Here is a 27,760-nt window from a genome sequence, read left to right on the forward strand (position 1 = left end):
TTATCGTCTAAAATATTGAACATCACATCTCTTGTATCCACCCTTTCCTCCTCCTTCTGGTCAGTATTGAAACAAATAACTGCCACAATAGAGGTTCCTTCCGGCTTGAGGATAGCAGGAAACACCCCCACCAAGCCTCGAAGGCTGAGTGCTGACCGGAATGATTTCCGCTTGATCGACAGCCTTACGCACAAATGCGAAAGGTCCTTCCGCAAAGATATCACAAAATGTTGGCAGAAAAATGAAAATACTAATATTAACTAGCCATCGCCCACGACGCCCATGTCAGCGCCCTTGTCAAGTTGACAATGTGGAGAGTCCAGCACCCGCCGAGAGGAGCCGATCCTGAGAAGGCGGGGGATGCATCTTGCCTTTGCAGCCAGTTGAGTGGAGGTGAACTCGTTTGTGGACTTCTTCTGCAGACTGCAGATCCACCCTCCAAATGACGTGCATAGATACGATAACAGGGCACTCATCCTTGCCAAAATGATAAGCTTTTAACGGCGCCTGATTGGGAGCGAGCAGTTCAGATGCAACCGCCAAAGTGGCATGGATAGCAGAGGAGAAAATGTTGCGTCTCGCGCCTGCCCCTGACTTGGAAATGGGGTTTACATGTGATGCATATAAGTGTGATACAGCTACAATAGACAAGTGCAATACTCCTCAGAGACAGGACTCACTTAGAAAAGCCACTCGCCAGGTTTCCGTTCCTGTCTTGGTCTCTTTAAAAACTCATAACATAATAGTGAAGCAGCAACGCTGACGTTAAGGCTGTCTACGCCAACTTCACCAACATCCCGTCCAGCTCGAATCCCGACCTTGTAGTGGGCTTGGTTTATTAAACTGGTTCGCAGGCCAGATCCTTCGGCGCCCATCATTAGAATTGTCGGGTGACTTGCGACAGGGAAGTGGTCGGCAATTCGTTTGGAGCTCCGAGCGAATGTGTAGAGGACTTTACTTGAACAATCTTCATCTCTGTTCATGGGTGACAAAGATGTAGTGCCCGAGGATTGAAGTTCTATCTCTGGTGGTATAGCGTCACTTGCGTATATCCTCCAGCCTCTGAGAGCGCTCTTCATAAGAAAGCTTGAAGGCTGGGCGACGGCAAATATTGGAATGGCTTCGGCGGCACCCGCCGAGGCTTTAAGTGCAATATGGCTCCAGGGAGCACTCTGTCTCGTCGGTGTAGCGATGGCATCGACTCCTAGGAAGTATGCAGAGCGCGCAATTGCTCCGAGATTTCCTTCATCAAGCTGGGGCTGTTAAGGATAGTTCTCGTTCGTGAGGCTGGTAGATACTCACCACTCCGTCAACGTATAGCAGCAAGGGATGTCTCCACCCAGCCGATTTGTATGAATACTCCTCCTGCGTTCCATTCACTATTGCATCTTCTCTGCTTTGCTTGTCCCTCTCGACCTTGAAGGACGCCGAACCTATCAAGGCAGCGCCTAGTTGTGTGATGGGAGGTCGAGGCAGGGGAGATGCCTCTAAGATGAAACCCTTGCAAGTCAGAATCTAGGCAAAAGAATATCTCGTGGACTATAGATATACATTGTGCGGTCTGCCACTGGCAGTTTTGTCCAGGACACGCAACCACTCATCTCCGACCTCGTGTATCTTCACACCAACCATCCTAGCCCTCGCCACGAGAGCAGCCCTACCCTCATGGTTCAGGCCTCGGGTGTGAATGTAGAGATTGTATAGCTTTCGGCGGTCGGCTTTCAGTGCAGCTAGTACTACCGAATAGCCGTAGAGGAACTCTGAAGCAGCCGTGGTATAGGGGAGCAGCTCCGGGACATGTTCCCTCGCGAGGGGGGCTCGCCAACTTGTCTCTTTTGCACTTGAGGGTTTGTTTTCCCTTTCTTCCTTTACTCGAAGCTCTCTCTCTTGTCTCGTCGGTGGCCCTTGTTGCGCGAGTCTCTCCTTCCAAGCCCGTTTTGCGACTGCCGGGTAGGTACGCTTGAAATTGATTGGCTGGCACGTGATGTCTCTCTTCATAGAACGGTATCTGCCCTCGAGGTTTGAATGCTCAATCGATCCACCTGCGCCCCCGTTAAGTTCCCTGCTTCTACGGTGGGACGTGAGAGTCCGAGAGTCGTTGATGCCCCTCTCTATTGCTGCTCGGATGGACTTGTAACGGGAAAATATTCGGGGAAATTTTGAAGGTGGTACTCGGAATAGATTAGCAGGAAGAGTTAGGGGATGTACCATGACGGTACGAAAGACGAGAGGGGAACAGCGACGCTGAAAGGACGCAATGGATCGTCATAGCAAAATGCACCTTGGCAGGTGAAAGCTTCTGAACACGCTAAAATAATTTTTACGCACGAGCCGCAATGCCAAGCCAATCGCGTTCACGCTCACATGGCCTCGCGTTCAATTCAACCATTGCACCTCGTCCAACACTACTCGACGCGCGACTACCCCCCACGTCGCCCATGCGGTCGTCACTGCCCATCCATGTCCTCTGGTGACAGGAAGCATTGAACCCCTGCGCCGAACCCATCTCTTGACCCTCTTCGCTCGCAATACTGTCCTCACCGAAACCCACGGATCACCGAAACCCACGGAATAGTACCGACTCCGGCCTGCGTCGCTACTATCACGAACACGTTGATGTGATATATTCTTAGAAGAACGGTCTGCATCATGAGCAGCTCCGACGATGGCGCCGAATTGATGGCGACGTTTAAGAGCATGTCCCGTAAACACAATGCTGCTACCCCGTCGCGAAAGCAGCCATCCATGTCACCAGGCTTGTTCATATCGGACGAGAGCTCAACGGGGGGAAAAGAGACAGCAATACAAATGGCACGGCCGCTAAAACACGTCACTCGGAAAGCCGTGGCTGTCCAAGTAACACCGGTGCAAAATCGGAAAGAGTATACATACTACGAGCCGAAGGACTCCGTTGAACAAATCTTGCGAGAGTATACGCGGAAAGGTGACTTGCTTTTCGAGGTAAAGCTCTCTGATGGGACTGAAAAGACAGTATGTACTATTACTTTCTCCTCCTAATTTGCCTCTATCCACCCCTTCCTTCATAACCAAGCCACAAGGTTGCCCATACCTGAGTCCCCATTATACCTCTCTCACCTCCACCTACTTGACCGTTTCTTCCATCCACACCTCCCAACCCTACAACAGACTCCCCTTTACCCTTTATATATATATCTCACTCCACCTACCTGATCCCTTCTTCCTTCCACACATCCCAAACCCACATCCGTCCTCAATACTCAATACTCAAGACCCTAATCGAGTGCCGAGCTCTCTTTCGAAGAACTACTAGTCATTGAGAACGGATCCATCGCCCTCGACAACTTTCAGCAAGACGGCGCTTCACCTATCAGTGACGGCTTTCAAGAACGGAGAATGGAGCTACGTGAGAAGCGTACAAAAACAAAAAGCGATGGCTTTCTCGATGTCTCTGCAATCGATTTTTCTTCTGATGAGGATGACCTTGCATTGCAGTCGAAGAAGCCACGCCAGAGCCGAATTCGCGCCCTCAACCAACGTGCCACTGATAGCAGTCGATCCAGGACCCGATCCCGCCGCAGCGGGCTTCAATCCGACTCTAATGAGAGCTCTGAAACGGCAGGTGGACCACGCCGACGCAAACGCAAACCCAAAGTCCAAGAGCCTACTCGACGTTCTGGTAGGCAGCGGACAAAGCTACAAGAATACAGCGAAGATGACGAGGATGATCTAAGTGAAGTCGACATTCTCCGCCCCGATCGTCTTCAAGGCCAGCGAAAGAGGAAGCGAGCTGGTCGTTCTACGCAGGTACTCGAGGAGGCCCCTCGTGTAGGCGTCCGACAGTCTGATAGAGCCACACGAGCGCAGAACAACATGGAAGAAGCAAACATCAACGACATATACCGATCGGACTCCGAGCCCAAGCAACCCGCTCTGCCCAAGGTTGTCAGTGTTCGAGAGGTGTTCCAGACTCTTCCCCGAAACAATCTCTTCAGATCGCGGCACATTGAAGCCTGTGAGACTTGTGGAGAGGGACCAGCCGCTGCGCCATTGGTATATTGTCAGGGTTGCTGTCTCTCCTACCACAAGAATTGTCTTGGAGCTCGGGCTACTCGGGACCACCTGGTCACCAAAATCGGAAAGGAAGATTTTGTTCTTCAGTGCCGACGATGCATTAACATCTACCGCAAGAAGGATCATACTGCCCCAGATCTTGCAATTTGTCAGGATTGCCGGCGTCCCGGGCCATCCTGCAAAGCATTCAGGCCTCGGAAAACTACCGCACAGGAGCAAAAGGATCGTGAAGACAATAGAGGGGAAGATCCAATAACCGCTGTCCCGTCTCAGCTCATTAACAATGCGCACAACGTTCTTTTCCGATGTACGAAGTGTTCGCGGGCTTACCACTACCACCATCTTCCTCCGCTCTCAGCATACTCCATGGACATAGTTCGTGATGATGAGGAGACTGCAGATGAGCGTTTCCATGAGTATGCGAAGAAATGGTTATGCAAGGACTGTGAAGAGACAAGTGAACGAAAGGTCTCAGGACTAATTGCTTGGCGACCTTCGGATGTCGAGACATACCGCCCAGGTTCCTCCTGCGACATGTTGAACGAAGACGATAAGCAATATCTCATTAAGTGGGAGAACCAATCATACTTCCGTGCATCCTGGCACTCAGGAGCCTGGACGTGGGGAGTTGCGGCTCCCGCCATGCGAAAGGCCTTCTACAAGCGAGAAGACGGACCCAAGATGAGGACAGAGGATGCCATTCCTGAGGACTTTCTTCGCATCGACATCGTTCTCAGCGTTAAGTTTACCAGCTTTGTTGATGTACGAAGTGAGGAAATCGACAAGGCTCGTATTAAAGAGGTCGACACTGCCCTCATCAAATACAAAGGTCTCGGATATGAGGACGCTGTCTGGGAGAAGGTTCCAACAGTAGAGGATGGCGACCGATGGCTTGATTTCGTGACAGCCTATAACGATTGGGTTGCTGGTCGATATGTTAGGTACCCAAAGCAAGGTCCTCTGAAGGCTCGCCTCGAAAAAGCCCGTGGAACCGCGTTCGCCAAGTTAGAGAAGCAGAAGCAACCAGATACTCTTGTCGGTGGCGAGCTTATGAAGTACCAAATCGACGGATTGAATTGGCTGTACTATCAATGGTACTCACAAAAGAATGGTATCCTTGCCGACGAGATGGGGCTTGGAAAGACGATTCAAGTCATTGGCTTCATGGCGACCTTAGTCCAAGAGCACAACTGCTTCCCATTCCTAGTGGTCGTCCCTAACTCGACCTGTGCAAACTGGCGCCGAGAGATCAAGCAATGGGTTCCGTCTTTACGGGTTGTGACATTCTTTGGCTCCTCTGTAGCACGAGACATGGCCTACAAGTACGAGATGTACCCCGAGGGAGCGAAAGAGCTTCGATGTCACGTCGTTGTGACTTCGTACGAGGCTGCCACAGACGATAGCTGCAGGAAAATATTCCGTGGTGCCAACTGGGCAGCTTTGATCGTTGACGAAGGTCAACGATTGAAGAACGATAAGAGTCAGCTCTATGGTGCATTAAACGCTATAAAAGCACCCTTTAGGTTACTTTTAACTGGCACTCCGCTGCAGAACAATGCTAGGGAGCTCTTTAACTTGCTACAGTTCCTTGATGATACTATCAAAGCCGCAGAACTGGAAGAAAAATACGCTAAGATGACATCAGAAAACATCCGAGAACTGCACGACCAAATCCGACCCTTTATCCTGCGGCGTACCAAGGCACAAGTCCTTACGTTCCTTCCTCCGCTCGGACAGATCATTGTTCCTTTGTCAATGAGCGTTCTGCAGAAGAATCTCTACAAGTCGATTCTTGCCAAGAACCCAGATTTACTCAAGGCACTGTTCACAACCACGGCCCTTAAACAGCAAGAACGAGCCAATCTGACCAATATCCTGATGCAACTGCGAAAATGTCTCTGCCATCCATTCGTTTACAGCCGAGAGATCGAAGAGCGGACTGACATTGCAGCCGTTTCTCACCGCAATCTTGTGGAAGCATCTGCTAAGCTGCAATTTCTCGAACTGCTACTCCCAAAGTTGAAGGAGAGGAATCATCGTGTCTTAATCTTTAGTCAATTCTTGGACATGCTTAGCATTGTGGAGGACTTTTTAGATGGACTACAATTGACTTACCAGCGTCTCGATGGTACTATGGGCTCGTTGGAGAAACAGAAGCGCATCGATCAGTTCAATGCCCCAGATTCCCCATTGTTCGCCTTCTTGCTCTCCACACGAGCTGGAGGTGTCGGAATCAATCTTGCTACTGCAGACACTGTCATCATCCTCGATCCAGACTTCAATCCACACCAGGATATCCAAGCAATTTCTCGGGCACATCGTATTGGCCAGAAGAAGAAAGTCCTTTGCTTTCAGCTTATGACACGAGGTAGTGTTGAAGAGAAGATCACTCAGATTGGAAGGAATAAGATGGCTTTGGATCACGTTGTGGTAGAACAACTCGACGCTGAGGATTTGGATGAGAAGGATGTGGAGTCTATGCTCAAACACGGCGCAGCAGAGCTCTTCAAGGACGACAATGGCGATCACGATATCCGCTATGACGAAGCCTCGATCGACAAACTGCTCGACCGGAGCCAGATCGAGAACACCAGGACGAGTGGGGATGATTCAGCAGAGTCCCAGTTCAGTTTCGCTCGTGTGTGGGCCAACGATCAAGGCACTTTGGCAGACACTCTTGACGCTTCAGAGGAGGAGATTGGCCCCGACCCTGGTGTTTGGGATAAGATTCTCAAAGAGCGCCAAGCTGCTGCAGCGGCTGAGGCTCTCGCTCGCGCGGATGCCTTGGGTAGAGGAAAGCGGGCTCGAATGGTAAGTCTATCTCAGACGTTGCTAGCGTAATATTCTAACGAGTACTACAGACAGTCGATTATAACCAGGTCGAACAGGAAGCTGCCGCTGATCTCGCCGACCCCTCACCCATCAAACCAGAGAAACGTCGCAAGAAGAAGAAGAACATTGGTTCAGACAGTGATACCGATTTCCAAGCAGACGAAGCTGAGGAAGAGGATAGCGCTGCCGAGGCTGAACATTACGCAGATGACGAACCCGACATTCTAGATGATGGTTCAAAGCGCGAAAATAAGAGTGTTGGCCAGATTCTTGGACCCACCTACAAGCAAAACAGCGTGGGTACGTCGAAATTTCCATCAATTACCCTCAGCAACGCTTCTCCGAAATCTGTCGTTAAATCATCACTTCGAGCTCCTTCATCTTCAGTCAAATCACCAGTCCCTCCCCCGCCGACCAAAGTCAAGTACAGCAAGAATGGCAACCATCAAGACTCAATGACTCAACCCTCTTCTTCTCAACATATTTCGCTACTTGATGATCACAAACCGGATCAGGGTCCTAACTTGCAGCCTGCAGTCAAACCATTTGCCCGTGCTCATTTCCCAGTCCGCTCACTGCTCCAGCCAGCCTTTGGGCAATACGAGAACCAAATGTGTTACGCATGCCACACCCAACATCCCCGCGGTGCCTGCCCTCTCAAGGTTGCGGGCGCCGAGCACTGCGGCCTCTGCGGTCTGGCGCATTTTGGTCACGCACGCACCTGCCCACATATCAATTCGGAGACACAGGTTCGCGACATGCTTGAAGCTCTCAAGACCTCTCCCGAGAAGAAGGAACTTGTCGAAGCAGCAACGAAGTACTTGCGGGGTGTCAAAGGCCACCTCGTGCAAAAGAAGAAAAAGGATAGGGAGAAGGCAATGATGCTTGCTACAGGAGGTCGGCCACTGCCGCATTTGCAAGCTCCTCCGGCTGTGGCCAATGAAGAGGGACTGCCTATGCAAATGCAGCAGTATCCGGGCCCGCCGAGACGTGAACTTCCCCAGTCACTTCAAGGTGGGGTACATACAGCGCTAGCTCCGGGCAGTGTGGGTAGTGCTTTACGTGCTAGCGTCCAGGGTGCACCTGTTCAATCGCAGCAACGACAACAACAGCCAGGTCAACTGTCGGGGACTAATAATGCTGGTATCCCTGATCACGTAGTCGAGGGTGCTTTGAGGAGATACTTGTCGCAGAGATGAGTTCACGAAATATACGAAGGCGATTGCTTCACTTTCTAGACGGATTCATGCTTCGATTTTGGGATCTGCATCCTAGTTCATGGATAGGACCTCCTATCAACCTGCATGCCCCCATACGCAGTACTCTGGATTTTCACTGGTGTTTTGAAGAGGCTTTATAGTTGGAAAGCAAGGGCCCCATTCTAGCAGGCCTTTCATGGAGTGGCTCCTTGGGGTCTATCTTGGACTCGGCCGTTGCCGGCGGTGTATAGATTCCTCCATACATAATGCAACCTCATCTGTATAATTTATGTCTTGAATTTCATCTCTTTTGCTTGTCAACGAGAGCGGATCTCTACAGCGAGAGCATTCATTCGCAACTGATGTTGCATGGAATCTTCTATTATCTTTAAGAGAGGAACTACTTATCCAAGGCCTCTCCCATTTCCAAAACATACTATCAACGCCTTGGGTATCTGGAAACGAAGTCCGCTTCCCTCCATTTCAATTTTCCTCGTCTTCCTCGTCTTCCTCGCCTCCGCCTCCCTCCTCTTCCCACTCCTCCATAGCCGCCCTAAGCCCTAAAGCCCACATCTCATCCTCGTCGACCCCCTGACCCAAAACGGCACCACCTAAAACTCTCAGCCTTCCCGCTGTCTCTTCCCTAGCCTTCTCCTCCTTAATAACCAACGCCTTCTCCAACACACCCACTTTCCCGCCCTTAAACCTCTGCGCATGTATTCCAAGATCCTCAGATACAAGTCCATTCCTCAAACAAAACGCAACCCACTCCCTCCACCACTCATCCATGGCCAACACCTCAGGATTTCCAATAACAAAGAGCCCCTCTTTTGCCCGCGTAATGGCCATATTCATCCTCTGCCGCATCCCCACAACTCCCAATCCTCTCTCAACATCACCCTTCACGAATTTCGGCCGCGCACGCGTCGTACAGATAATCACAACCCTACTCTCAAGACCTTGAAACGCTTCCAACGGCCCGATATTCACGCCAAATAGCCCAGATCCGTTACCATACCTTGCACTCCGCATCTCCTTACGTAGCAGCTTAACCTGTGCAGCGAACGGGCTCATGATGATGATTTCCGCCTGCGGCACTTGCGCGGAAGAAAACAGATATTGTGCGAGGTTGCAGGCGATGCGGGCTTCAGATACGTTATACCAGCCACCGCCGTCGCGCTCGATTTCATCGAGACCCCGGTGTGGGATGTATTTCACTGGCCAGTTGCGGTGCGTCCAGATGGGGGAGGTATGTAGTGGATGGGCGGCGGGTTGGGATTCGGGGATTAGAGTGTCGTTGTAGAAGAGGGAGGATGAGACTGAGAGGATGGCAGGGTGAGAGCGGTAGTTTCTAGTCAGGTTCTCGAAGGCTGGGTAGTTCATTGGGAGCATGGCAGCTGTGAGGACAGGTGGGGAGGTGGAGGGTCGAAGGTTGGAGCGGGAGAGGGGGTGGTTAGCGTAAAGGGGGCGAGCGAATAGCCGGGCGAAGAGAGAGGTCGTGAGATGTGGATTTTTTGATGCGGTGCGAGGACCGAGTTGGTTTTCGTCACCGGCCATTGCGAATTGTGGTTGCGGCAAGGTCGATGGATATGATGGTGGGGGCATGACTATGGAAAGTGCGAAAAGAGATTCGAGTTCTGTTGCTTGCGCAGCTTCATCGATGAGGAGGGCACCCCAATGGAGTGAGATTGCTGGGACTTGCGATTCTGGATGGAAGGTTTTAAGCATGCTCATTTCAATGGTATATAGGTCTGAATTAGTGACCTTGGCGTTCATAAGGATGGAAGCATCTCGAGTCGATGTCACTACGATAAGATACTTCATCAGTTGCGGGAAAGGCGGTAGATTGTACATATTGGGGTCCTTGTCCTGTGTCCTATAGCAAAACCCCCTTAGGGCTTGAGGAACCTCATCGACCGTCCTCCCAGGCCCGTTGAGTCGGAAAAGTTGCGACGGTTTGAGATGCTTACTAAGGCGTAGAGCAAGCGTATCTGCAGCCGCATCGGACGGTGCACAGATGAGGACATGATCAACTTGATCTTTTATCAGTTGCATAGCAAGCTCCACCAGGGTTTTCGTCTTGCCCGTGCCAGGCGGACCTGAGATAAGGTAAGGAAGAACGCCATAGTCACTCCGACAGACGCAGTCGACTGCAGAGAGTTGTTCGTAGTTAAGTTTGGGGTCGAAGAGCCCTCGTTTCCATGGGAGTGTACGTAGTTTTTCTTGAATGACACCATCAGAATCAACAGGGAATAACATCCGTCGAATCCAGTCATTCGGAGCCCCGTCGTCTTGAGATTGTATTTCCCCATTAGCACCGTTGGTTTGATTTGAGTGGCCACTCGTAGTAAGAGTCATACTCGCAGTCCTCTGAAGTAGCTCCTCATGCACCTCCCGAGAACCCAAAGGTCCAGGCTTTGCCAGTATCCTCAAGAGCTCACTTGACACAAGGTGCAGAGCGGCCCACTGCACAGAAATAAGTTTCCGTCGCATCGAAAAGACAACATTGAACCTCATTGTCTGAGGAACTAGACCTTTGACCCTTATGAAAACCAGCTCGTACGCTCGGTTTATATCTTCCACGGTTGCGTCATATTGCACACCGCCCCAGGTGAGAAAGATCGGCTTTTGGGTGCCGAAGTAAACCGGCAGCTGAACTAGATTGCCATACGGGTCAAGATGAAGCTGGCGAAGCTGGATGGTATCACCGAGCTCAACGAACGGTGTCTCCTCCCGCAATCCTGGGACAAGGAGCCGGTATAATTGGTGCCCCTCCTGGCTTGCGGTTGGTACTAGCGGTACATTGTATAGCGTGTAGGTATCATTCTCCTCAAGCTTGGCAGAAAGTTCGACATTGTACACTGGTGACCAGAATTCAGAGTATGATGACACAGAGAGATCTGAGTCTAGGGGGGGATGATTCACGGTTCCTTCAGGAGGAGGGATGGTGGCATTATATCGCTGCGGCACAAAGTGTCTGGCTGCAAAAGTCTCAGTATAGGCAGCAAAATCGACTTGGTGTTTGGTATCGGTGGCGATTACAGTGGCGTGCTCGTTATTGACGGACTTGAACGCATGGGGCACAAAGGGAGTGGCATAAACGTCCAATTCCCAATGAGGAGAGTTCGGATGCGAAGCCATTCCGCTAGTGGACACCTGGTGTGATTGCTGGAGCACAAGATCAGGCAATATAGATAATGTGGAAGATTTGCAAACAAATCTTCGACCTGTTTAAAGCTGAAGTCTATAAATTTTAATACCTCGGGGACAGCTTGTGCTACTTGAACAAGCGGGCCTTGGGAGAGCGGACAGTTGCTGGGTGTCACAAGCAGGTCGATAGGATATTTTGGGATGCCCAGATGGGGAAGTGCCAAAAGTGCCCTACGTGCTGGTCTGCGTAGTAAACAGTTGTACCTTGAGGACCAATGAATGCAGGTACGGTGCAGTTGAACCCTCGATGGTGGTGTCTTACCTTAGGGTCGAATTTGTTGGGATGGATGAAATTTATGTCTCTGCGCGAACTACGAATATGTATGCTAAATCTTTCAGCTTCCTCTCTTGCAATATCATCACTTGCATCCAGTGGTGTTCTCCGCTGCGTTGAGCACAAGGGGTCCTCGTCCGTTATTCCAGCTTTGCACATGTGGCCAAGGATGAGGAGTTACGAGGTGGCTGACGTGAACCAACCTGACCGCAGTTTCTGCGTCCGAGGAACTCTGCGTACCTCTGCGAGAACCGGTACTGGCTGCCAGAGGTGTTCGTGTGTTAATGTAATACTCGAGAATCTGTACCGTGGTGTGGTGTGGGAGGCTGGTTTAACGCAAGATGTGGAGGGTACGGAGCGCGGCCGCGAAAGAAAGCTGGAATTACTGGGTAGGGGGTGGTGGCAGTTAGAGCCTGTAATCCCAAAACAGTAGAGAGTTGCTCCCTCTCTGGGGTCTCGAGGTCGTGATATGGAGGAGGGAAATTTTGCTTCGCCAGGCAGCAAACAGGGGTCGCCTAGGAGTGGGTCGGGGGTCCGCAGGGTCTCCGCCTTCCGTCATGGCCACTACCATCACCACAACGGCCTTTCAAGGCGCGACAGTAACAGTAAGATCCTCCTAAGAGCTGTATGAGCTCGACGATGCAGCTGCAATAGAGCTGACCATCACATCGACGAGCCCTCTACCCCCTTCGTCGACCTACCATTGCCAAGGAACGGTCCGGCGCTCCCCGCCACACTCCCTCCACCACACGCACTGCACCAGCAACATAAGGGGCAAAGCCAATGGAGCTATCATCCGGGAGTTCCTCTTCGCTTCTGCAGTGTGCGTTTGGGTTTGGACCTTGCTCTGTCGAATTCGTTCCAGCAGCGCTTAACACTCCTTGTCGACCTTAACTCGCTCCCCCGTCAGCTCCATCACGGTCTCGAGAGCCCATCACAGTTCAATCGGGCGTCATTCTCCTTCATGTTCTCCTCCGAAGCCTCCATGGTCCTTCCAACACCTAGCTTGCTAGCCCTCGATAAAGTATCATACCACAAGGACCAGAAGCTTGGCACAAGTGGCACAACTATGGCAAGGGCAACCGAGACATCCAATTGTGTGCTCAGGCTTGGGCGAAACAACCGTCAACACCATGGCTGTAGTGGTCGGATATGAGGCCCGTGTGAATTCAGGATCGTATGCATAATATGCTTATGAGGGTCCTACTTATTCCTTGCAACGAAAGATCCAGGGATTTTCAACGAGGAATAACCAGGTACACTCAACACCATTCTCTGGTCTCTCCATCCCCATGAACGTGTTTCCGCCGTGGTCCTCTTGATAGAAAAGGGCTAGAGCATACTGGAGACTGTCCGATGAAGTCCTAAAGCGCACGAGGACTCACGAAAGATCTTTATTATTAGTTGCTTGTTCTTTCGCATCCACGCAGCTACCCTTGCAATTCGATTCGAGTCGAGTTGAATCCTCCGAATGTCGAGAACCGGAATGAGTCCTGGAAGCTTGCGAAAACATTGTCTCCGAACGGCTTACTGCAACTAAAATGATTAGCGGGGTATCAATCGGTGGATACTTCTATCTACTAGGATGGTTTGCAGACCCTGGGCTCTCCACAATACTCGATATACTCAATCTCTCAAGAAGGAAACTTGCTAGAACAACTTTCAGGATGTTCTAGCGCCGACTATTCCAATGGCCGTGGTATGGGGCGACGCCAACTTGGTGAACCCAGCAGCCAATCTCCTTCCAAACAGTTGCTACATGTTCAAAGTCCGAAACAAGTCGAATGATTTCCAATAATCTCATTGCCCGTCATCCTTCTTGCATCTTTCTTAGCTTTGCTCCTTTCTTGAAGCAAGATGCGACATCTTGTTCTCATCGAATGAGGGTGAATCCCATCTTTCTGCCTTGATGCTACTCCCTTCTCTTTTTATCCTCTCTCGTTCATGTTTTCTGATCCCGGAGGTTCTCCCAATTGACCATCTTTTATTTGTAGGGTCTCGCCCATCGGCTAGGGTTTCAAAAAGGGCAGCGTATTTGACATGGCCTTCAAGTTATCGACAACCAACAGGATAATGACAACGCAGAGCATTTGGAAGAAAAGACCACAGTACAGAAGCAAGAAACTTTAACAAGGAATGAAGACTTAGTATGAAGATAGTTAGGGCTCTGCACCTCGTTATGGAGCTGCCAATGCTGGGGCTCATGCTCAATCTTGCGTATTAAGACGTCTTCAAATTCGTTCGCAGGGATCTACCGGATGATTGTTGCGAGAACGTCACCACCAAAGTCCTATGGAAAGTGTACCGGAACCATATCCATGATAGTGTCTTATCGCCGTAATCAGAAGGTCTCTCGGGAATAGTGTCATTACCGTCGCTGTTAGATACGCCTTTACGTCGCACTATTTGAACTAGAAATAGTTATGGTCAGCAAACAGAGTCTCCAATAAAGGATATGGGCAAACCTACATGTCTCCACGGTTTTCGGTGCCTTGCCATCCGCTGCAGCAGTATGCAGGCAGCCCGATACTTGCGGGAAGTTTTGCTGTCCGTAACTATCTGGGTACGAATTGCGCAGACCTTTGTCAGGGTGGTCCTGCTTCGACGACAAAATGATACCCTATAGCATCTTGTCGGTATCCCACTTGCCTCTGGTCACCATCCGCCATCCGCTCCTTGTGTTGTGTTTGATGTCGGGAGATGCTTCTGGGAGGCAAGTTGCTGACAGTGACCAATGGCCATTGTCCTGGTTGCCGTCCCCTCGTTTTGCCAGCGCTACAGATTGGCAACCGCCGCCAGCATAGACAAGGGGGTCGAAAGGACCTGTCGAAATTGCTGTCGACATCCTGAAGGATATGCCAGCACTCTTACAATTGTGTCAACACCGTAGCGCAAGAGACGAGCGCGTTGACGCCCTGATGAAGCTTTTTAAAGCGCCCCAGTCCCCTAGCTCGCCGGCCCAGCGGTGTATTAAACCTAGAGATGTAGTTTGGTGCCGAGTGGGGGTGCTGAAGGGTGATGCCGAAGTGTGATGCCGAAGGGGGTGCTGTCGCATGCTGGTTGCCTCCTAGGGAAAGTCTACTTCCGTTGCCTTGTGGCCACAGAAAGACCTAGCCGGACCACTTCCTCCCCTGCCTCGATAGGACGAACGCCGTCGAAATAGAGTTTCCCTAGGCCATGACGTTTCTCCTTGATGGGGAATGGTACCTTCCACGCGCGTGGTGTCACCAACCTTAATGCAACATAATTTCGAACAGCGAGCCTTTCAGAACCATTCTACACCACCACCCAGGGTCTGCGCGCGCCTGTGAAACATCAGCGGAGGGTAAAATCAAGGCGCCGAGGAAGTTCTACCTACTCTGAAGACTATCGTGGTAGTATTGGAGGTGCAGAAGATATGTAGACGGCCAGGGATGAGATGATCACGTGCCAGTAGCCCCCATTTCTCCATCCGAACCACCCACGACTTTCGCCTAGTGAGAAATGTGAATGGACAATGTGTTTAACTGTGCTTCTGCAGGTCTTCCATGGAATCATGTTGCGCCAGAATAGACATAGACGTTCAACGCTTTGAAGGGAATGTTAAACTCGTATCTCATACACAGGCATGACGCCTCCTCACTTTTCTTTCCATAAAGTCTAACTATGAGTTACTTCAAGTAACCACTCTCAAGTTATCGTTCTGGCATTATTCCTACTCCCTCTCTCAACTTTCTGACTTCGATGGGTTCCACTACGTCTCAGTCAGCAGCGGTCTCTCACAAAAGGGTCTCAAAGTTTGTAACAGTATTAAGACTCTTCAAAAACTATAAGATAGCCTTTCCGAGTATAAGATTAAATTCTTCCGTCACCTACAGCCGTCTTATCCAACCTCTCAGTTTCACCTAGATCATCAACGCAAGTCGCTCATATTGCTTTCATGCAGCTCCCCCGACAATTTCAACGGACAAACCTAAAGACGGCTTCCGAGTGGACATATTGCTTACTCCAAGGCCTTCTATTTCTAGATGTATTGGTCTCCCCTCACCTACGGTCGCCTTTCCAAGCCTGCTTGGTTTGAAAGGCGAAATGCTCAGTAGGGTCACGAATCTTGCGGACGCTGATACTCACCAGCAGTAATGAGACGGAGCACATCTTTATAGATCTGCATTGCTGTCAAGATCAAGTATGTTTCAATCCCTCCTGTCACTCACCTCAGGGAATGCCCGCCAGCTCACCATCAACTGTTTGCAGCTTTGCACTTGGCCGCCCTCTCTCCCAACCATGGTCATTTGCCGCTCCGCCGCCTTCACCTTCCGAGCTACCCCGCTGCGTTTGGAAGGCAACGCCTGCAGACACACCCACCTTTGACCGCAGTATCTCACGGCCTCTATCCCAGTCGATGCCATGCTCCAACTGCTCACCGCGCTAAATAAGCGTACTGACCTTCTCAGAGCGGCGGCCTAGGCGGCAATATACCGCCCAAAATGGCACATCTGCAATGCCTTGCGCCTTCCGTTCAGTTCTATCTGCGCTCTGGGCGCGGGTTGGAGGGCCGAACCCTGAGGCCCACACCGCAAGTTCAGCGCCGAGAGCCATCACGAAGCACTCCAAATTGAAGCCATTATGTCTGTAGACAAGGCTATTGTAGGACGAACTCGGTTTTGAACGGGCTGAGGTGACGGCCCATGTGAATAGCAAGCTGTTATTGTGTGGGGTTCTTTGGTATTGTCAAATGCGGCGAAGTGGGAGATCACATAGGCGCTGAACAGTCAATTACTGCGTTTGTCAGTTGACTTCCCCGCCGCTGCATCGTCGTAGCTTCCCGAATGTCGGCGCCTTTCCTGTTGCCTTGCCCTTCCTATATAAGACCTCCTTCGCCCACCTCGAGTGAGACTTCGTCTATCCCCTTAACGCCTCACCCCAAGCACACCTTGAGCTTCGTCTTCCAACACAGCTCCTCTTCGGTATCTACCGACACCGTTATATCACTCCACATAACCTTCCTACCTTCTTCCTACCTTCTTGTCATCATGTCACCCCAAATGGCTGAGTTCAACTGCGCTGTCGCGACGAGCACCGCCCCAGTTGGCCTCGAAGCTGAGCACGGGGAGGATCAACAGACCTCTGTAAGGGCCCGAATGTCAATTGATAGCCTCCTTTCTTCACCTGATGCTTCGGTCGAGCGTGAGGTTAGTCAGCTAGTCTCTCCTTCTCCCTCTGTTGGTCATGGAGCATCTTGCCCTGCCGCTAGTGGCATCACTAGCACCCGTCAACTTCCAGCTCTGAATATTTCGCAAGCCGAGATGCAGCTCAGCGACGGCTCCGACCATGATGCCAGCCCGGCTACGCTCGTTCATCGCGAGTTTAAGTGTATGAATGACGAGTATTCCGAGTGCCGCACTGGCCAGTACACCATCAGCTTGTCCCGCAAGGTGATTTCCAACCATTTCGGTCGAAACAAAGCTTGTACTCGCCAAATCACCAACTGGCCATTGTTCTGTCGCAAGCACTACCAGCGGGCCACGTACAAGCCTGACCTGTGGCAGAAACGCAAGATCTTTCTCATCAACCGCCAACTCGACCTAATCGAGGCGGCCTACCCAGGCACGAAGTACGATATTGCGTTGAAGAAGTCCGAGGATCAGCGCTTGAATTTGTTCTCCCGCAACCTTGCCGGCGGAATGAACCTCGAGGTGGCTAAGACCCTCTCTGCACAGAAGGATGATGGCAAAGCTTTCGAGGCACCAATTACCGTTCTCCACGAGCTGGGTTTCGAACTCGGCCACGGCAAGGTCCTTAGAGAGGTTAAGAATGTTGTCGCTATTATTCTCGACATGCTCCGGAACGGCGAGACTAAGGAAGTCCCGGCGATTGAGTTCCTCCCCATCTTCACGCGATCTGTCTCTCCCCCCGCCACTCCACCCGTTCCACCAACTACCCCCACCAAGCCAAAGTCAGCCGCGAAGAAGCGGCCCGCTTCCTCTTCCCGTGTTTCTGCTAAAGGCGCGATCAAGAAGACCAAGAAACAGTAGGATCTCCCTATTGCTCACCACAACAGCGGCTTTCATTGGCACCGTCTGCTGTCAAAGATACGACTCCTCTCATTGCACCAACTCCAGAGTTTCCTAGCTCTTTCTCTTTACCCCTTCACCTTTCTATGTGGCATGTTAGTGGTTACTTACACACCTCCTTCCTGGTCTTAATGTTGCATGTTTTCTACGCCAACATGCTCAGAGATATGCTGGCGTTTATGGCGATGGGTTTTCGGCCCCTTGGCAGATAACCCAGCTTCTGGAAGCCAGCGTGGCTGGTGGGTTCTCTACTTCACTGTACCTACTATCTAGACTTTTCATCACTCAGTGGCAAAACGAGGAGTTGAGTCGGCGGTGGGCATCTGGCATCACTGCACCTTCCTTTTTGCTTGATCCCTCTTTACTCTCTTTTCCCTTTCACAACGATCTCCTCTCATATGGAGCAACGTCGTATTTGTACGTCACGTACAAGACACGTTAAGCATGGAGGATGTCTTCTTTTCGGCGATGTGTTTCCATTATGATGGCGATATTTTCCCCTCTACTTTCTTCGCATACGGCGACCTTTTCCGTCTCTTATGATGCGGACCCATCTCCGGAGTTGTGTCCTGGCTTACTTTTCATCAGGGGCTACTGGTTCGGACATGGTCTCACGATACAATGAATCAGCTTCCAAACTGCCGCGCCTTGTCTTGTGACTTGTGATGACATCATTGAACTGCCCTTAATATCCACGCTTCACCAAAATGCGTCAAATCTATGATCGAGGTGTTTGTGGTAGCCTATCACAAGCTTGGCTTTTGGTGTTGCCGCTGTGAAGTCAACGGTCGCCACTGCAAACCGAAAGATTCCAACACGCTAAATCCTTCCCGCGCCATGCATGCAGCCTTACAAACCGACCCCATTTTGAACATCCCTCCTCTCAGATGCCTCAGAATCTTTGAATAACTATGTGATGAGCTATCTCCAATGCTAAACCGGCTTCAGGTCAAGTCCTAAGACCATGATTTAGTGGCGCTGACCTCAGGCAGTCAGACGTTGCAAGGACCTCATCCCTCAAACGACGTGGCGCCTTTCCTTCCCTTCGCTCTCGGGCCATACATATCCCAAGTAAAACCTCTTCCTATAGCTCTACAAACGACGAGTCCCAAGCCCAAGACTTCACAAACACAACTGATGAGGTACATTTAGTGAATTATCCAGCCCCAAGGAATATTAGCAGGAGGCTGCTGGCTCTTGGATTGGGCGGCGGTTGTGGCATGGGTTGATGGCGCTGAAGTCCTTCTCGGTCCCAGTTAGGGACTACCAATTCCGTTTTGGGAGATCGCCAAATTGAGGTGGGAGAATCTTACGATTCGCTAATACTTTTCAAGATATCAATCACCAAATTTATACCTTCCTTATGGTTGTCGCATTTACATACTCATCATAACTTCCGTTTCATAGATCGTAGCATTATACCAAAACTCCTGGATGTCAGTTCTCATCCCTGTAAAAGATGTGTTCAGTCGAAAATCATGCATCTGCAGGCATTTCTCAAGGAGATGACTGCGTCTAATAAACTCAACACAACTGCCACATCCCCTATAGCTGTTATTCCCTCTCACTGTATGTCTTTGAATAAACATCATCTATAGCCTAAACAACCACCAAGTCGACATTACCAATCCCCTAAAACAACATTTAATTCCCGAATCCTCGCTAAAATTGATAATCTCAACTTCAACCTCAGCCCACCGCCACCGTCCCACTTTCCCAGGTGGTCCCTGTACAATCTCCTGTCTCTCTTACACTCTTACACTGCCTCATACACGTCTCTCCCAACATAACATTATCCGCCAAGGTACTCAGATAATTATGCTTCTGTAGATAATGATTTAGCAGCAAATTCGCCGCATCTGTCGGGATCCACCCAAGTAATGCAACACGAGCCGGACTGGTTCCCAACACGGACGTTTTGAAGACAGACAGAGCGAGGGGAATTCAGAAGCGGATCTGGTTTGACGTCAATGATTAATGTACCACATATTATTAATGGCGCAATGTTTCGGTCGACATCCCCGTAAGGCTTTCGAGGGGTGCTGCATCTAGCAGCAGCATCGGTGTTTGACAGTGAGGAGAGTTTCGTGTCGCCGTATAGAATGATGGTGCCAGCTTCGATTCGTATTCGCCGGGACCTATGAATTCAGGACGTTCTGTGGATAGTTCACCAAACCTTTCTTCGCATTCGCCGTCTCATTCAACCACCTCATACGCGCCCTCCCAGCTGAACGTGCTACAAAGGTCTTTGGTAGTGGATGAAAGTATGATATATGGAGGAGAGACCGCTCAAGTTTGGGAAAGGTCCCCTGTGTTACTGATTTAATTCAATAAGCTGTCTCACAGGATCCTCGCAAGAAATTTCTTTCATGTGTATGTAGGCATCATTCTCTTCTTATGCACAATCAATACACTTCTTACAGGCGCCAGCGAATGTCACTTTTCAGACTTTCCGTGTCTTAGTCAACAGACATATGCGTACGCGACAACATTGCCCGGCTCTGCAAAATTGGCTTATTCGACATTGTGACGTGACTATGGTGAGTGAAATAATTGGAAAGTCGCCTAAGGAATTACTCGCTATCAGTGTTTAGCTGTGCAACTCGTGGTTGCTAATTGAGCAACATGGATTGCCGAATATGTGGTAAGTATGCCGAAGCGAGGAAAAGCATGGACCGGAAATTGCCTCTAGCTTAGTACGTATAAAATGGTGATTGTATCGTGCATCTTAAAGTAATTAGTACACTGTGTTCAAGGTATGGGAATTAAGCAAAAAAGTCCACCGAACTGATACGATCACAATTTCTCAGCCCATATAAAGGAAATGGCGCACGTTTAAGCGTCCTGACACCGGTAACACGAACCTTGAGAATAAGAAGTTTGTGTCGCGGGAAAGCAAAATTGGGTGTTCTTATAATACCTGGAGCAATGCAGGAAAATGTAAGGCGGCAGAGTTGAGGTTATCCCAGGGCATTGGAGAATTCAAACCACGCTTCCAAAGCACAATCCTAAGGCCATTTGTGGAATGCAATGAAAGGAGGTAAATGAGAATTTGCCTGATATATAATGTGTTATCCAAAATTACGAATGGATATCTTCAATTGTCGGCCACATCACACTCGCCAGGGTCCAGTTCAGTCGATAACATATCGTGCGCCCTAGCGCCCTTCTCCCTCATTAAATCTCATCCTCAAGTCTTCTCGTTTCTTTGGGACTGGAGGTCGTCTTCTCGCTGCAGGTGGTGCGACTGGTGGAGGTGGGGGAGGTTGCCTTCTCCCTGACGGAACCGCTGCCACTGGTATGCTAGCATCTTGATCAGGTATGGGCACTGTCTTGGAGTCGTTCCGGTTATGAGTAGGCCTTGTTAGCCGTGACGGTGCTTCTGTTTCTCGCATGATCTGATCTTTTGGTGGGGAATAAGCTATGTAGCCTGTCTCTAAAGGCTGCCGAACACGAGGGGCATCTGGACGCTTTGGAACCCTAGGTAACACTGTAGGCTGAGAGGCATTACCCTCCATGGGGTCTTTTCGAGGCTTCCCACGAGACTGCAACTCGCTCATCATTTTCCGATGCATTGCATCAATTAATGTGTACTCAGTGGAGCTATCGTGAAAATGGACATTAAGGGGATCTAGTGGGACAGGATCTGAAGGCGACGGTTCGACAGAAGTGACTGATTCATTCACCTCGTCTATTGACAATGTCGACTCAGAGGAGGAGCTTGAATTACTTGGCGTATGGGCTCCTATACGGACAGAGGGAGGCTGCTTAGAAGGTTGCTCAAGAGACTTGGGCGTAGGCAGAGGAGGAGGAGGAGGAGGAGGTGGTGGTGGTGGTGCTCGAAACGGTTGCACAGATGTATCGGCAAGCTCTGAGATGGGCCTTGGTATCCGTACACCGGTAGGTATGTTACTATCACGAATTCCATGGTTGGGCATTGTTGGAGTCAGAAAGTGGCCGTATCCTGATTCCGAGGAGACGCGCGATGGCGAGGTATTTCGTCGATCACGTTGTGGTCGACTTATGCTCAAGGATGATGAGCTACTGCCTTCATTCTTCGGAAACGGTTCGAATTCGAGGGAGGCTCGGAAATCTTCATCAGGTCGACTCCATGCTCTTGCCCTAGGTTGAATAAACTGAGATCGCCCGGTATCAGTCGGGCCCCATGTTCGTCCTGTGACATTAGCTTCATTCTCTGTTCGTTTAAGGAAAACTTACTGGCTGTTGTATCTTCGGTGGACCCGAGAGAGCGAGGAAACCCACTTATCGAGTTCTGTTCCCAATCTTCGAGAAGAAGAGAGGCCCTAATTATTGAGTCTTTGGATGATAGGCGTACTGAAATATCCGGCATCTCGAAAACCATGTTTCTGATCATGTTTTCGAAAATTGATGGGGATATAGGGAAGTATTGGGGTGTTTGTGCGTTCTCCGCGAAGAGGAAGTTCGCGCGATCTCTTCCTCGGGCCTTCAGAAATCGGCCAACTTCGCGTACTTCTGGTGTCTCGTTGGGGAGCCGGCAGAGGATCCTTCCTAAAATTTAGTTAGTAGAGACGCTTCCTACAGGAGAAAAGGCTTGCCTTTCATAGAGAGTCCATCTTCGCATGTATCCCAGATACTACCTACCGTTTCAAAGTAGAACAGCGTGGCTATCAATTGAGCCGCGAGTTGTTTTATTCGCGCATCGTTTCTGTATTGCTCTACTATATGACTTCGCAGTAGCTTCATCGACTCGTGAGATTCGAAACTGGTAAGGTTTTCGGAAATCTCAGGATTCAGACGGACAAAGGCGGAGCTTGAAGAGGATCCAAATAAGCTGTTGATATGATCGTCCCAGATCTTTTGACAGTGGGCTGCCATCAAGATTTGATACTCAGACGTCTTCACCGTCCGACTTCGAATGCTGAAAGCTCTCGAAGGACGTGAGGAGATAGGCTCTATCACGCTGCTATTTGTAGAATATATTCCGGACCCAAGAGAAAGGATGATGTCTGGGTGCTTATCTCTAGCACTAGAACTCGGAAGGAGGGCTCGGCATTCATTCATTGCTATGTGGATGGGGTTTTGAGAGTGGATTCCGGATTCGAGCAATGCTTGCCTGGAGGGGAGATGCTGCATAGGTTTGAAAAGTCTCGGTGTTGCCATACAGGCTCGCGCGCTGAAGGAGGTTAGTTCAATATATCAAGCATAAGTACTAGACTGCAAGTCTTACACCTCCCAAGTCTTGAACTCCGCTGCAAGATTCTCTGAGCGATAGAATTGGTATTTATCTAGATTGGAGTTAGCCTTCTTCTTTTACGTGAGATAGTGTTCTATACCACGCCACCTCAGTTGACGGTTATAGTTCGCTAGTACTACGTCGTTCCCTCCTGGAGTTGAAGTTGCGAGAGCAACCTTGACGTTGAGATCCGAGAGCCCCCTGTGACGTGGTCCACCAAAGAGATATTGACTATCGGAGAAAGCCTCTTTAAGGGCTGCTTCCAAGGGAATGCTGTCATATTTGGCATGCGCTAGACTTTCGACCAGCCAGCCAGCACCAGGGATATGCCGGCCTCCACGATTGGCAAAGGCTTGGGCGCAAATCTTCTCAAAATGATCTAGACACTCTTCCACGCTCCAGTTTCGGGTCCCAAGCCCAAGAGCTATAATACCAGCAGTCCTAATTTGAGTAAGGTTAGTGACTGATAAAGATCCGGCTAAAGGACCGTTTCTTACCCGGAACCAACTATCAGATCAAAGAAACACTGGATTGGAAGTTTCCCATTCAGCTCTCTTTCAAGTAATCGAAGAATCTCCAACTGTATTACATTTCGAACGCCACCACTAACAGAAAATGATGTTATTTTAAGCCAGCTGGCCATCTTTCGGGAGCTTACCTATCGAGACACAACACCCTAAGACCTGCCGATTCTGGCTTTAAGTGGACTGTCCAAGGTTGATATCTCCCAGCAGCGTTTGTCTCTAATGGACATTCGTACATTTCGACTGTGTTCGCGTCCTTCGACTTCCCATAGGTTTTAATGCATGCAGTGCAGAGAATATGACCGCAAGGCAAACAGTGTTCTGGCGATTCAAAAAGGCAGCAGAAACAGACGGAGTGACTGTGAACAGATCTGACACCTCCTTTGGGACCATCGCCATAGAAATGAGCCATAACGTCGTCTCTGTGCAGCTCTTTTGCAGCCTCTCTTTCTGCTTCGCCATTGCTAAGACGAATTGTAAGCAGGTCTAAAAGATGCTCTAGGCGGAAATAGACCATGTTGAGGAATTCGTCTCGATTCTCCCCAAATGAAAAGTCTGAGACGTATTCTCCTGCAGCAAACACCCGTCCATCGGCGAGCTGGTGCCCTTTGGAACCATGGCCGCTACGAACGTTTACGCATTTCGTAATGGTTGATAGCCCAGCCCGGTTATCCATCAGTTTTGGGATCCGGTTGCGAGCCGCTCGGTTGATTGCAAATTCGCAGGGCCAGTGACGGTCACAGAAGTCTTTTAGAGCAACTTCCAAGTGCTGAAGATAAAGTGGGAAGATGGAGTCTGCATTGCCTATTTACACTGTTAGCACTGTCGTCCTTACTCGGGTTTCCCCCAATCATGACTCGAAGCGAAACGTGACTAGATATCGGACTAGGAACCGTCTTGCCGGTCCCTTGCCAAGGGTAAGGAGTTCGATTCTGCGACGGGGAATTCTGTCCCTTCCCCTCGCTCACCTTTGATTTTGTGCCGCACGGAGTCGAGCATAATGCAAGAGGCGACCATACAACTAAGCTTGCTGAAAATAACCCTGGCATCAGGATCGTCTTCTTGCTCCACCATCCTGATAGCCAATTTTAGGATACTTCCGCCGAAGTCTGAAGGGATTGGATTATTTAGGAATGATGCTTGGACGAAGTCGAATGGGACGTCTAATCTAGCCGAGAAGTGTTCAAATGCGAATTGAAGATACGATTGCAATTCTCCTGCATCGAGAAGCATCCTGAGTTCGGCTTTTCGCGTCCGGGCCGCAATACACGCTGTTTGGATTTCCTGGTAAAGCTTATCCGTTTGAGACTGCACCAATTGAGGCTGGCTTTTGTCTGGCATTCGAACAATCTACAAGGTCGTTAGTAATGCTCTTCCACCTTAAAAGTTAGAAGTGACTATGGCTCTATGACATACTCTCAAAGAGCTATAATAACACATCATTAGCTCCTTCACAGAATCTACTTTCTTGTCTCTTTCTTGCCAGTATTGAGCATACTTTTGGAAGGTAGGGTTCAAATGAATAGTGTGCGATAAGGCGTCAAGAAGATTACCCGTCGCGGTTTCAACGTCCCATGATCCATCATCGACGTCAAGTTCACAAGTATTTAATAGTATGATGGCATGTGGAAGAGCAGGCTGGTTAGACGAGGTTTCCAGAGCAACAGCAGCCCAATCGATGAGCTGTTCAAATACGCTCTCTATTACGCTAGTAAACGTTAGTACCCAAACCAGCCTCCAAGAGGTCGGCTCTCTGCTTACCGAGGGTTTCGAAGGACAAAAATGATGACATCAGAAAAAGTATACAGAAGCCTTGGATAGAGGCTGGTAACAATGAACTCGCGGCTCCGTCGAAAAGCTGAATCCGCCCACATCAACTCGTGTTCCGATGTGTATCGCGTCTTAGATGAGAGGCCCATCCCATACTCACGCTCGTTTCCAAAGTCGGACTCTCGTCGCCCGTACCGCGCGCTGATAGGCTCTCGTTCCCCGCCATCAAGTCCCTCACAGTCAGCGTACAGGAGTGGAGCGTCGGTGAATGCAGAACCTGGATCTAAGTAGAGGTGAACTCCTTCAGAAGTGGGCACGTCCTTTCCTGGCATCCCAATGACAGGCGCAGGAAAACTCTTGCCAATGGATCGGTGTTGAAGGTCGATAAGTAATTTGACAAGTGTACTTTTTCCAGCTCCTGTTTGTCCAACGAGACTTACTAAGCTTGGAGTTCGTTGGCCTTGAGATATCCTAGCTGTAAAAGGATTGGAATTGGGAGTAGGAACAGAACGGTTCGAGCTCGTCCTCGCCATTACCTCCCCGTAACGTCCATGGTCGAGGAACATCAGTCGAGGTCCATCTTTGTTAACTCCTATTCGAGATTAGTCGTGGAGCACCTCAGAGCATGTTTAGTACACTAACCAAACCACGAAGTATGCCTATCTTCATAGAATAGCCGCCGATATGATTCTTCATCGGTGGGTTGGTAGAACACACTGTCCATGATTTGCGCCAACTGGAAATCAGTCTTCTCGTGTCGGATGCCATTCGGTGCTCGTCGCTGAGTTCTGTGTGCTGGTTGTTTCGCCCAACAAGGGTCACAGAAAAAACAATTGCACGCATTACAAAGGAACAGTGGCGGTAAACACAGCTCACAGGCCGCGCAAAGTTGATCAGCTGACGGGCCTCTAGATATAGAAGATTTAGCCAACGTTTTGCTTTAGTATACTAGGAACCAGCAAAGAACCTACGTGACGGGAAGATAAGAGCCATCATCAGAACTTTTCGATAGTCCTTGGTCAGGCTGAGGCTGAGGTGGATGGTTGTGATATCGCGGAGGTGGAGGTGGTGGGGCACGCTTCGGACGCCCCCGCACATCATCATCAAATGAATCCATGCTGTTCCCAGCCCGAACTAAAGAAGCCTTAAATCGATGTCGATCGAGAGTGCATGAAAACTATAAAGAAAGGAACAGGTTAAGACCAACAGAAAGAGGATTCCGGGAACAAGTCACGGCAAAAAGAAAGACGTGAGGAGCCTGGTGCGTTCAGCCTCGTCCAAGCTAGTCTCGCCAATTGGCCAACGAACGATACCGCGAGCGAGGCGAGGCATACCGACACAGCCTCGTTGAACGGCCCGCACACGTGCAATGTATCGAGATTCGTGGGCAGCCTGGCTCTTGTGAGGAGAAAGGTAGATGAGGTGCAGGGGGCTGAGCTCGAGGGTTGTGCGACATGGCCATGTCTATCGAGGAGGTCCAGCCTTGAAGCGGGATTAAAAAGGAAGAGGTTAATATAACGTAGAGGAAATGATTTCTCCACGGCGTCTGATTAACTTGCCGTCATGGCGATAGTACTCAGCTAGAAGGAGAGGTTATCTTAGTCATCATTTTGACTAACCACTTAAAGTATAAGTTAGTCTGCACGTGCGTCATCATTCACCCAAGCTCAGCCTCAGGATCTCCTACCTAAGCAGGTTAAGCTATTTAAGATTTACAGTACCAGCATCTTAGGGTGTAGAGCGCTTTTAAGAGGGCGATGATGCGCTTAGTAAGTACAAATGTCCATTTCCAAAACTAGTGCACCACAGCCTCGACAGTATCGACACTGTATAGTGGCAAAAATAGAGTGGATAGCAGAACCTAATTTAGGGTAGGCATCTACACTATGTTTGCTCTCTCCCCAATCCTAGCAAGAGGCTCGACCCTCCAACTCCCCCGGCTAGTGTTCTATGGCAGGTGATAGCATGTTATGTGTTATTTCGTTCACTATGGGAAAGTGTGCATTCGAGATTCGAGTCATCATGGTGCCACTACCATGGTTACGTGGACGGCTGAGATGGATAAGGAGGAGCAGCAACATGGCGGAGAACACCTCGTTACCAGAGAACGGTGGATAAATTTCCCACAAAAGCATTTTGACGTGTTTGAAAATAGGGAATACAAGGTGATCCACACTAACATACTATATTTTCGAGTTAACCCTAATGATCCAGAGGCAAACCTGTCTCCTTCTCCACTACTAAACACTAACCCGCACACCTGCTCTCAGGCAACACCACTTGACACCCAGCATTCCAATTCACAGCTTACTGCTTAAACAGCGAGACGCTTTGTCACTCCCAGCAAAAATGGCTCCAACGCATGTCTCTAGTGCATAATAACTGTCTGGAGAATCTGTGCAGGTAAACTGACAAATACTTCCCCAAAAAGATCCAGTTAAAGCCAGCGAGCTCTATGAAGCAAACCCTCAGCAGAGCAGCCCAATCCGATATCGAAGCTAGTGAGGCCAGAATCCGAACTAAATTTATGATATTAAGCGAAACTAGTTCCACACATCCATCCCTATCTTCTCAGACACCACTACCAAATCGAGGAATTCAGCCTGACAAGAAATTGCAACATCAGCCAG

The 27,760-nt window shown here is 49.9% G+C and overlaps 8 protein-coding genes across 8 annotated transcripts; 3 read left to right on the forward strand and 5 right to left on the reverse strand.

Moving 5' to 3' along the window:
• Positions 1-680: 680 nt before the first annotated feature.
• BDR25DRAFT_328575 (alpha/beta knot) lies at positions 681-1,632 on the reverse strand (the record flags this gene model as incomplete). The annotated part of the gene is made up of 3 exons (XM_033692396.1): positions 681-1,253; positions 1,303-1,500; positions 1,552-1,632. 3 exons carry the CDS (start codon positions 1,630-1,632, stop codon positions 681-683), a joined length of 852 nt encoding a protein of 283 aa, XP_033542387.1.
• Positions 1,633-2,635: 1,003 nt separating this feature from the next.
• Positions 2,636-8,271, forward strand: BDR25DRAFT_346076 (uncharacterized protein). Its single transcript, XM_033694114.1, has 3 exons — positions 2,636-2,991; positions 3,271-6,864; positions 6,915-8,271. Exons 1-3 carry the CDS (start codon positions 2,650-2,652, stop codon positions 8,082-8,084), a joined length of 5,106 nt encoding a protein of 1,701 aa, XP_033542388.1. The 5' UTR covers positions 2,636-2,649; the 3' UTR covers positions 8,085-8,271.
• Positions 8,272-8,458: 187 nt separating this feature from the next.
• BDR25DRAFT_84907 (P-loop containing nucleoside triphosphate hydrolase protein) lies at positions 8,459-11,363 on the reverse strand. The gene has a single exon (XM_033699143.1). The coding sequence runs from the start codon at positions 11,223-11,225 to the stop codon at positions 8,568-8,570; it is 2,658 nt and encodes an 885-aa protein (XP_033542389.1). The 5' UTR covers positions 11,226-11,363; the 3' UTR covers positions 8,459-8,567.
• A 4,286-nt stretch (positions 11,364-15,649) lies between these two features.
• On the reverse strand, positions 15,650-16,297 carry BDR25DRAFT_378708 (uncharacterized protein; the record flags this gene model as incomplete). Its single annotated transcript, XM_033697565.1, has 3 exons — positions 15,994-16,297; positions 15,786-15,912; positions 15,650-15,720 (listed from the first exon to the last, which is right to left on the reverse strand). The coding sequence occupies exons 1-3, from the start codon at positions 16,144-16,146 to the stop codon at positions 15,650-15,652; spliced, it is 351 nt and encodes a 116-aa protein (XP_033542390.1). The 5' UTR covers positions 16,147-16,297.
• A 556-nt stretch (positions 16,298-16,853) lies between these two features.
• BDR25DRAFT_239412 (uncharacterized protein) lies at positions 16,854-17,582 on the forward strand (the record flags this gene model as incomplete). The annotated part of the gene is made up of 1 exon (XM_033685679.1): positions 16,854-17,582. The coding sequence occupies one exon, from the start codon at positions 16,854-16,856 to the stop codon at positions 17,580-17,582; it is 729 nt and encodes a 242-aa protein (XP_033542391.1).
• A 613-nt stretch (positions 17,583-18,195) lies between these two features.
• Positions 18,196-18,496, reverse strand: BDR25DRAFT_360489 (uncharacterized protein; the record flags this gene model as incomplete). Its single annotated transcript, XM_033696262.1, has 3 exons — positions 18,196-18,280; positions 18,325-18,440; positions 18,479-18,496. 3 exons carry the CDS (start codon positions 18,494-18,496, stop codon positions 18,196-18,198), a joined length of 219 nt encoding a protein of 72 aa, XP_033542392.1.
• Positions 18,497-18,551: 55 nt separating this feature from the next.
• BDR25DRAFT_360490 (uncharacterized protein) lies at positions 18,552-20,313 on the forward strand (the record flags this gene model as incomplete). Its single annotated transcript, XM_033696263.1, has 12 exons — positions 18,552-18,569; positions 18,614-18,845; positions 18,882-19,057; positions 19,091-19,190; positions 19,237-19,425; positions 19,500-19,536; positions 19,570-19,644; positions 19,696-19,745; positions 19,772-19,925; positions 19,980-19,992; positions 20,045-20,207; positions 20,243-20,313. 12 exons carry the CDS (start codon positions 18,552-18,554, stop codon positions 20,311-20,313), a joined length of 1,278 nt encoding a protein of 425 aa, XP_033542393.1.
• A 1,865-nt stretch (positions 20,314-22,178) lies between these two features.
• BDR25DRAFT_328581 (FabD/lysophospholipase-like protein) lies at positions 22,179-26,247 on the reverse strand (the record flags this gene model as incomplete). Its single annotated transcript, XM_033692397.1, has 10 exons — positions 22,179-22,776; positions 22,831-22,888; positions 22,937-23,277; positions 23,334-23,441; positions 23,495-24,164; positions 24,329-24,710; positions 24,777-25,068; positions 25,122-25,722; positions 25,773-25,918; positions 26,102-26,247. 10 exons carry the CDS (start codon positions 26,245-26,247, stop codon positions 22,179-22,181), a joined length of 3,342 nt encoding a protein of 1,113 aa, XP_033542394.1.
• Between the last annotated feature and the right edge of the window lie 1,513 nt (positions 26,248-27,760).

Source organism: Lindgomyces ingoldianus (assembly GCF_010093535.1).
Source record: "Lindgomyces ingoldianus strain ATCC 200398 unplaced genomic scaffold BDR25scaffold_38, whole genome shotgun sequence".
NCBI lineage: Eukaryota > Fungi > Ascomycota > Dothideomycetes > Pleosporales > Lindgomycetaceae > Lindgomyces > Lindgomyces ingoldianus.

Excerpts from the sequence above, each read along its gene's own strand:
- BDR25DRAFT_346076 (XM_033694114.1), top strand. The coding sequence starts at position 2,650 with ATGAGCAGCTCCGACGATGGCGCCGAATTGATGGCGACGTTTAAGAGC. Across the intron at positions 2,992-3,270 it reads CTGATGGGACTGAAAAGACA|CTCTCTTTCGAAGAACTACT; the intron begins GTATGTACTATT and ends TCGAGTGCCGAG. Across the intron at positions 6,865-6,914 it reads GAGGAAAGCGGGCTCGAATG|ACAGTCGATTATAACCAGGT; the intron begins GTAAGTCTATCT and ends CGAGTACTACAG.
- BDR25DRAFT_84907 (XM_033699143.1), bottom strand. The coding sequence starts at position 11,225 with ATGGCTTCGCATCCGAACTCTCCTCATTGGGAATTGGACGTTTATGCC.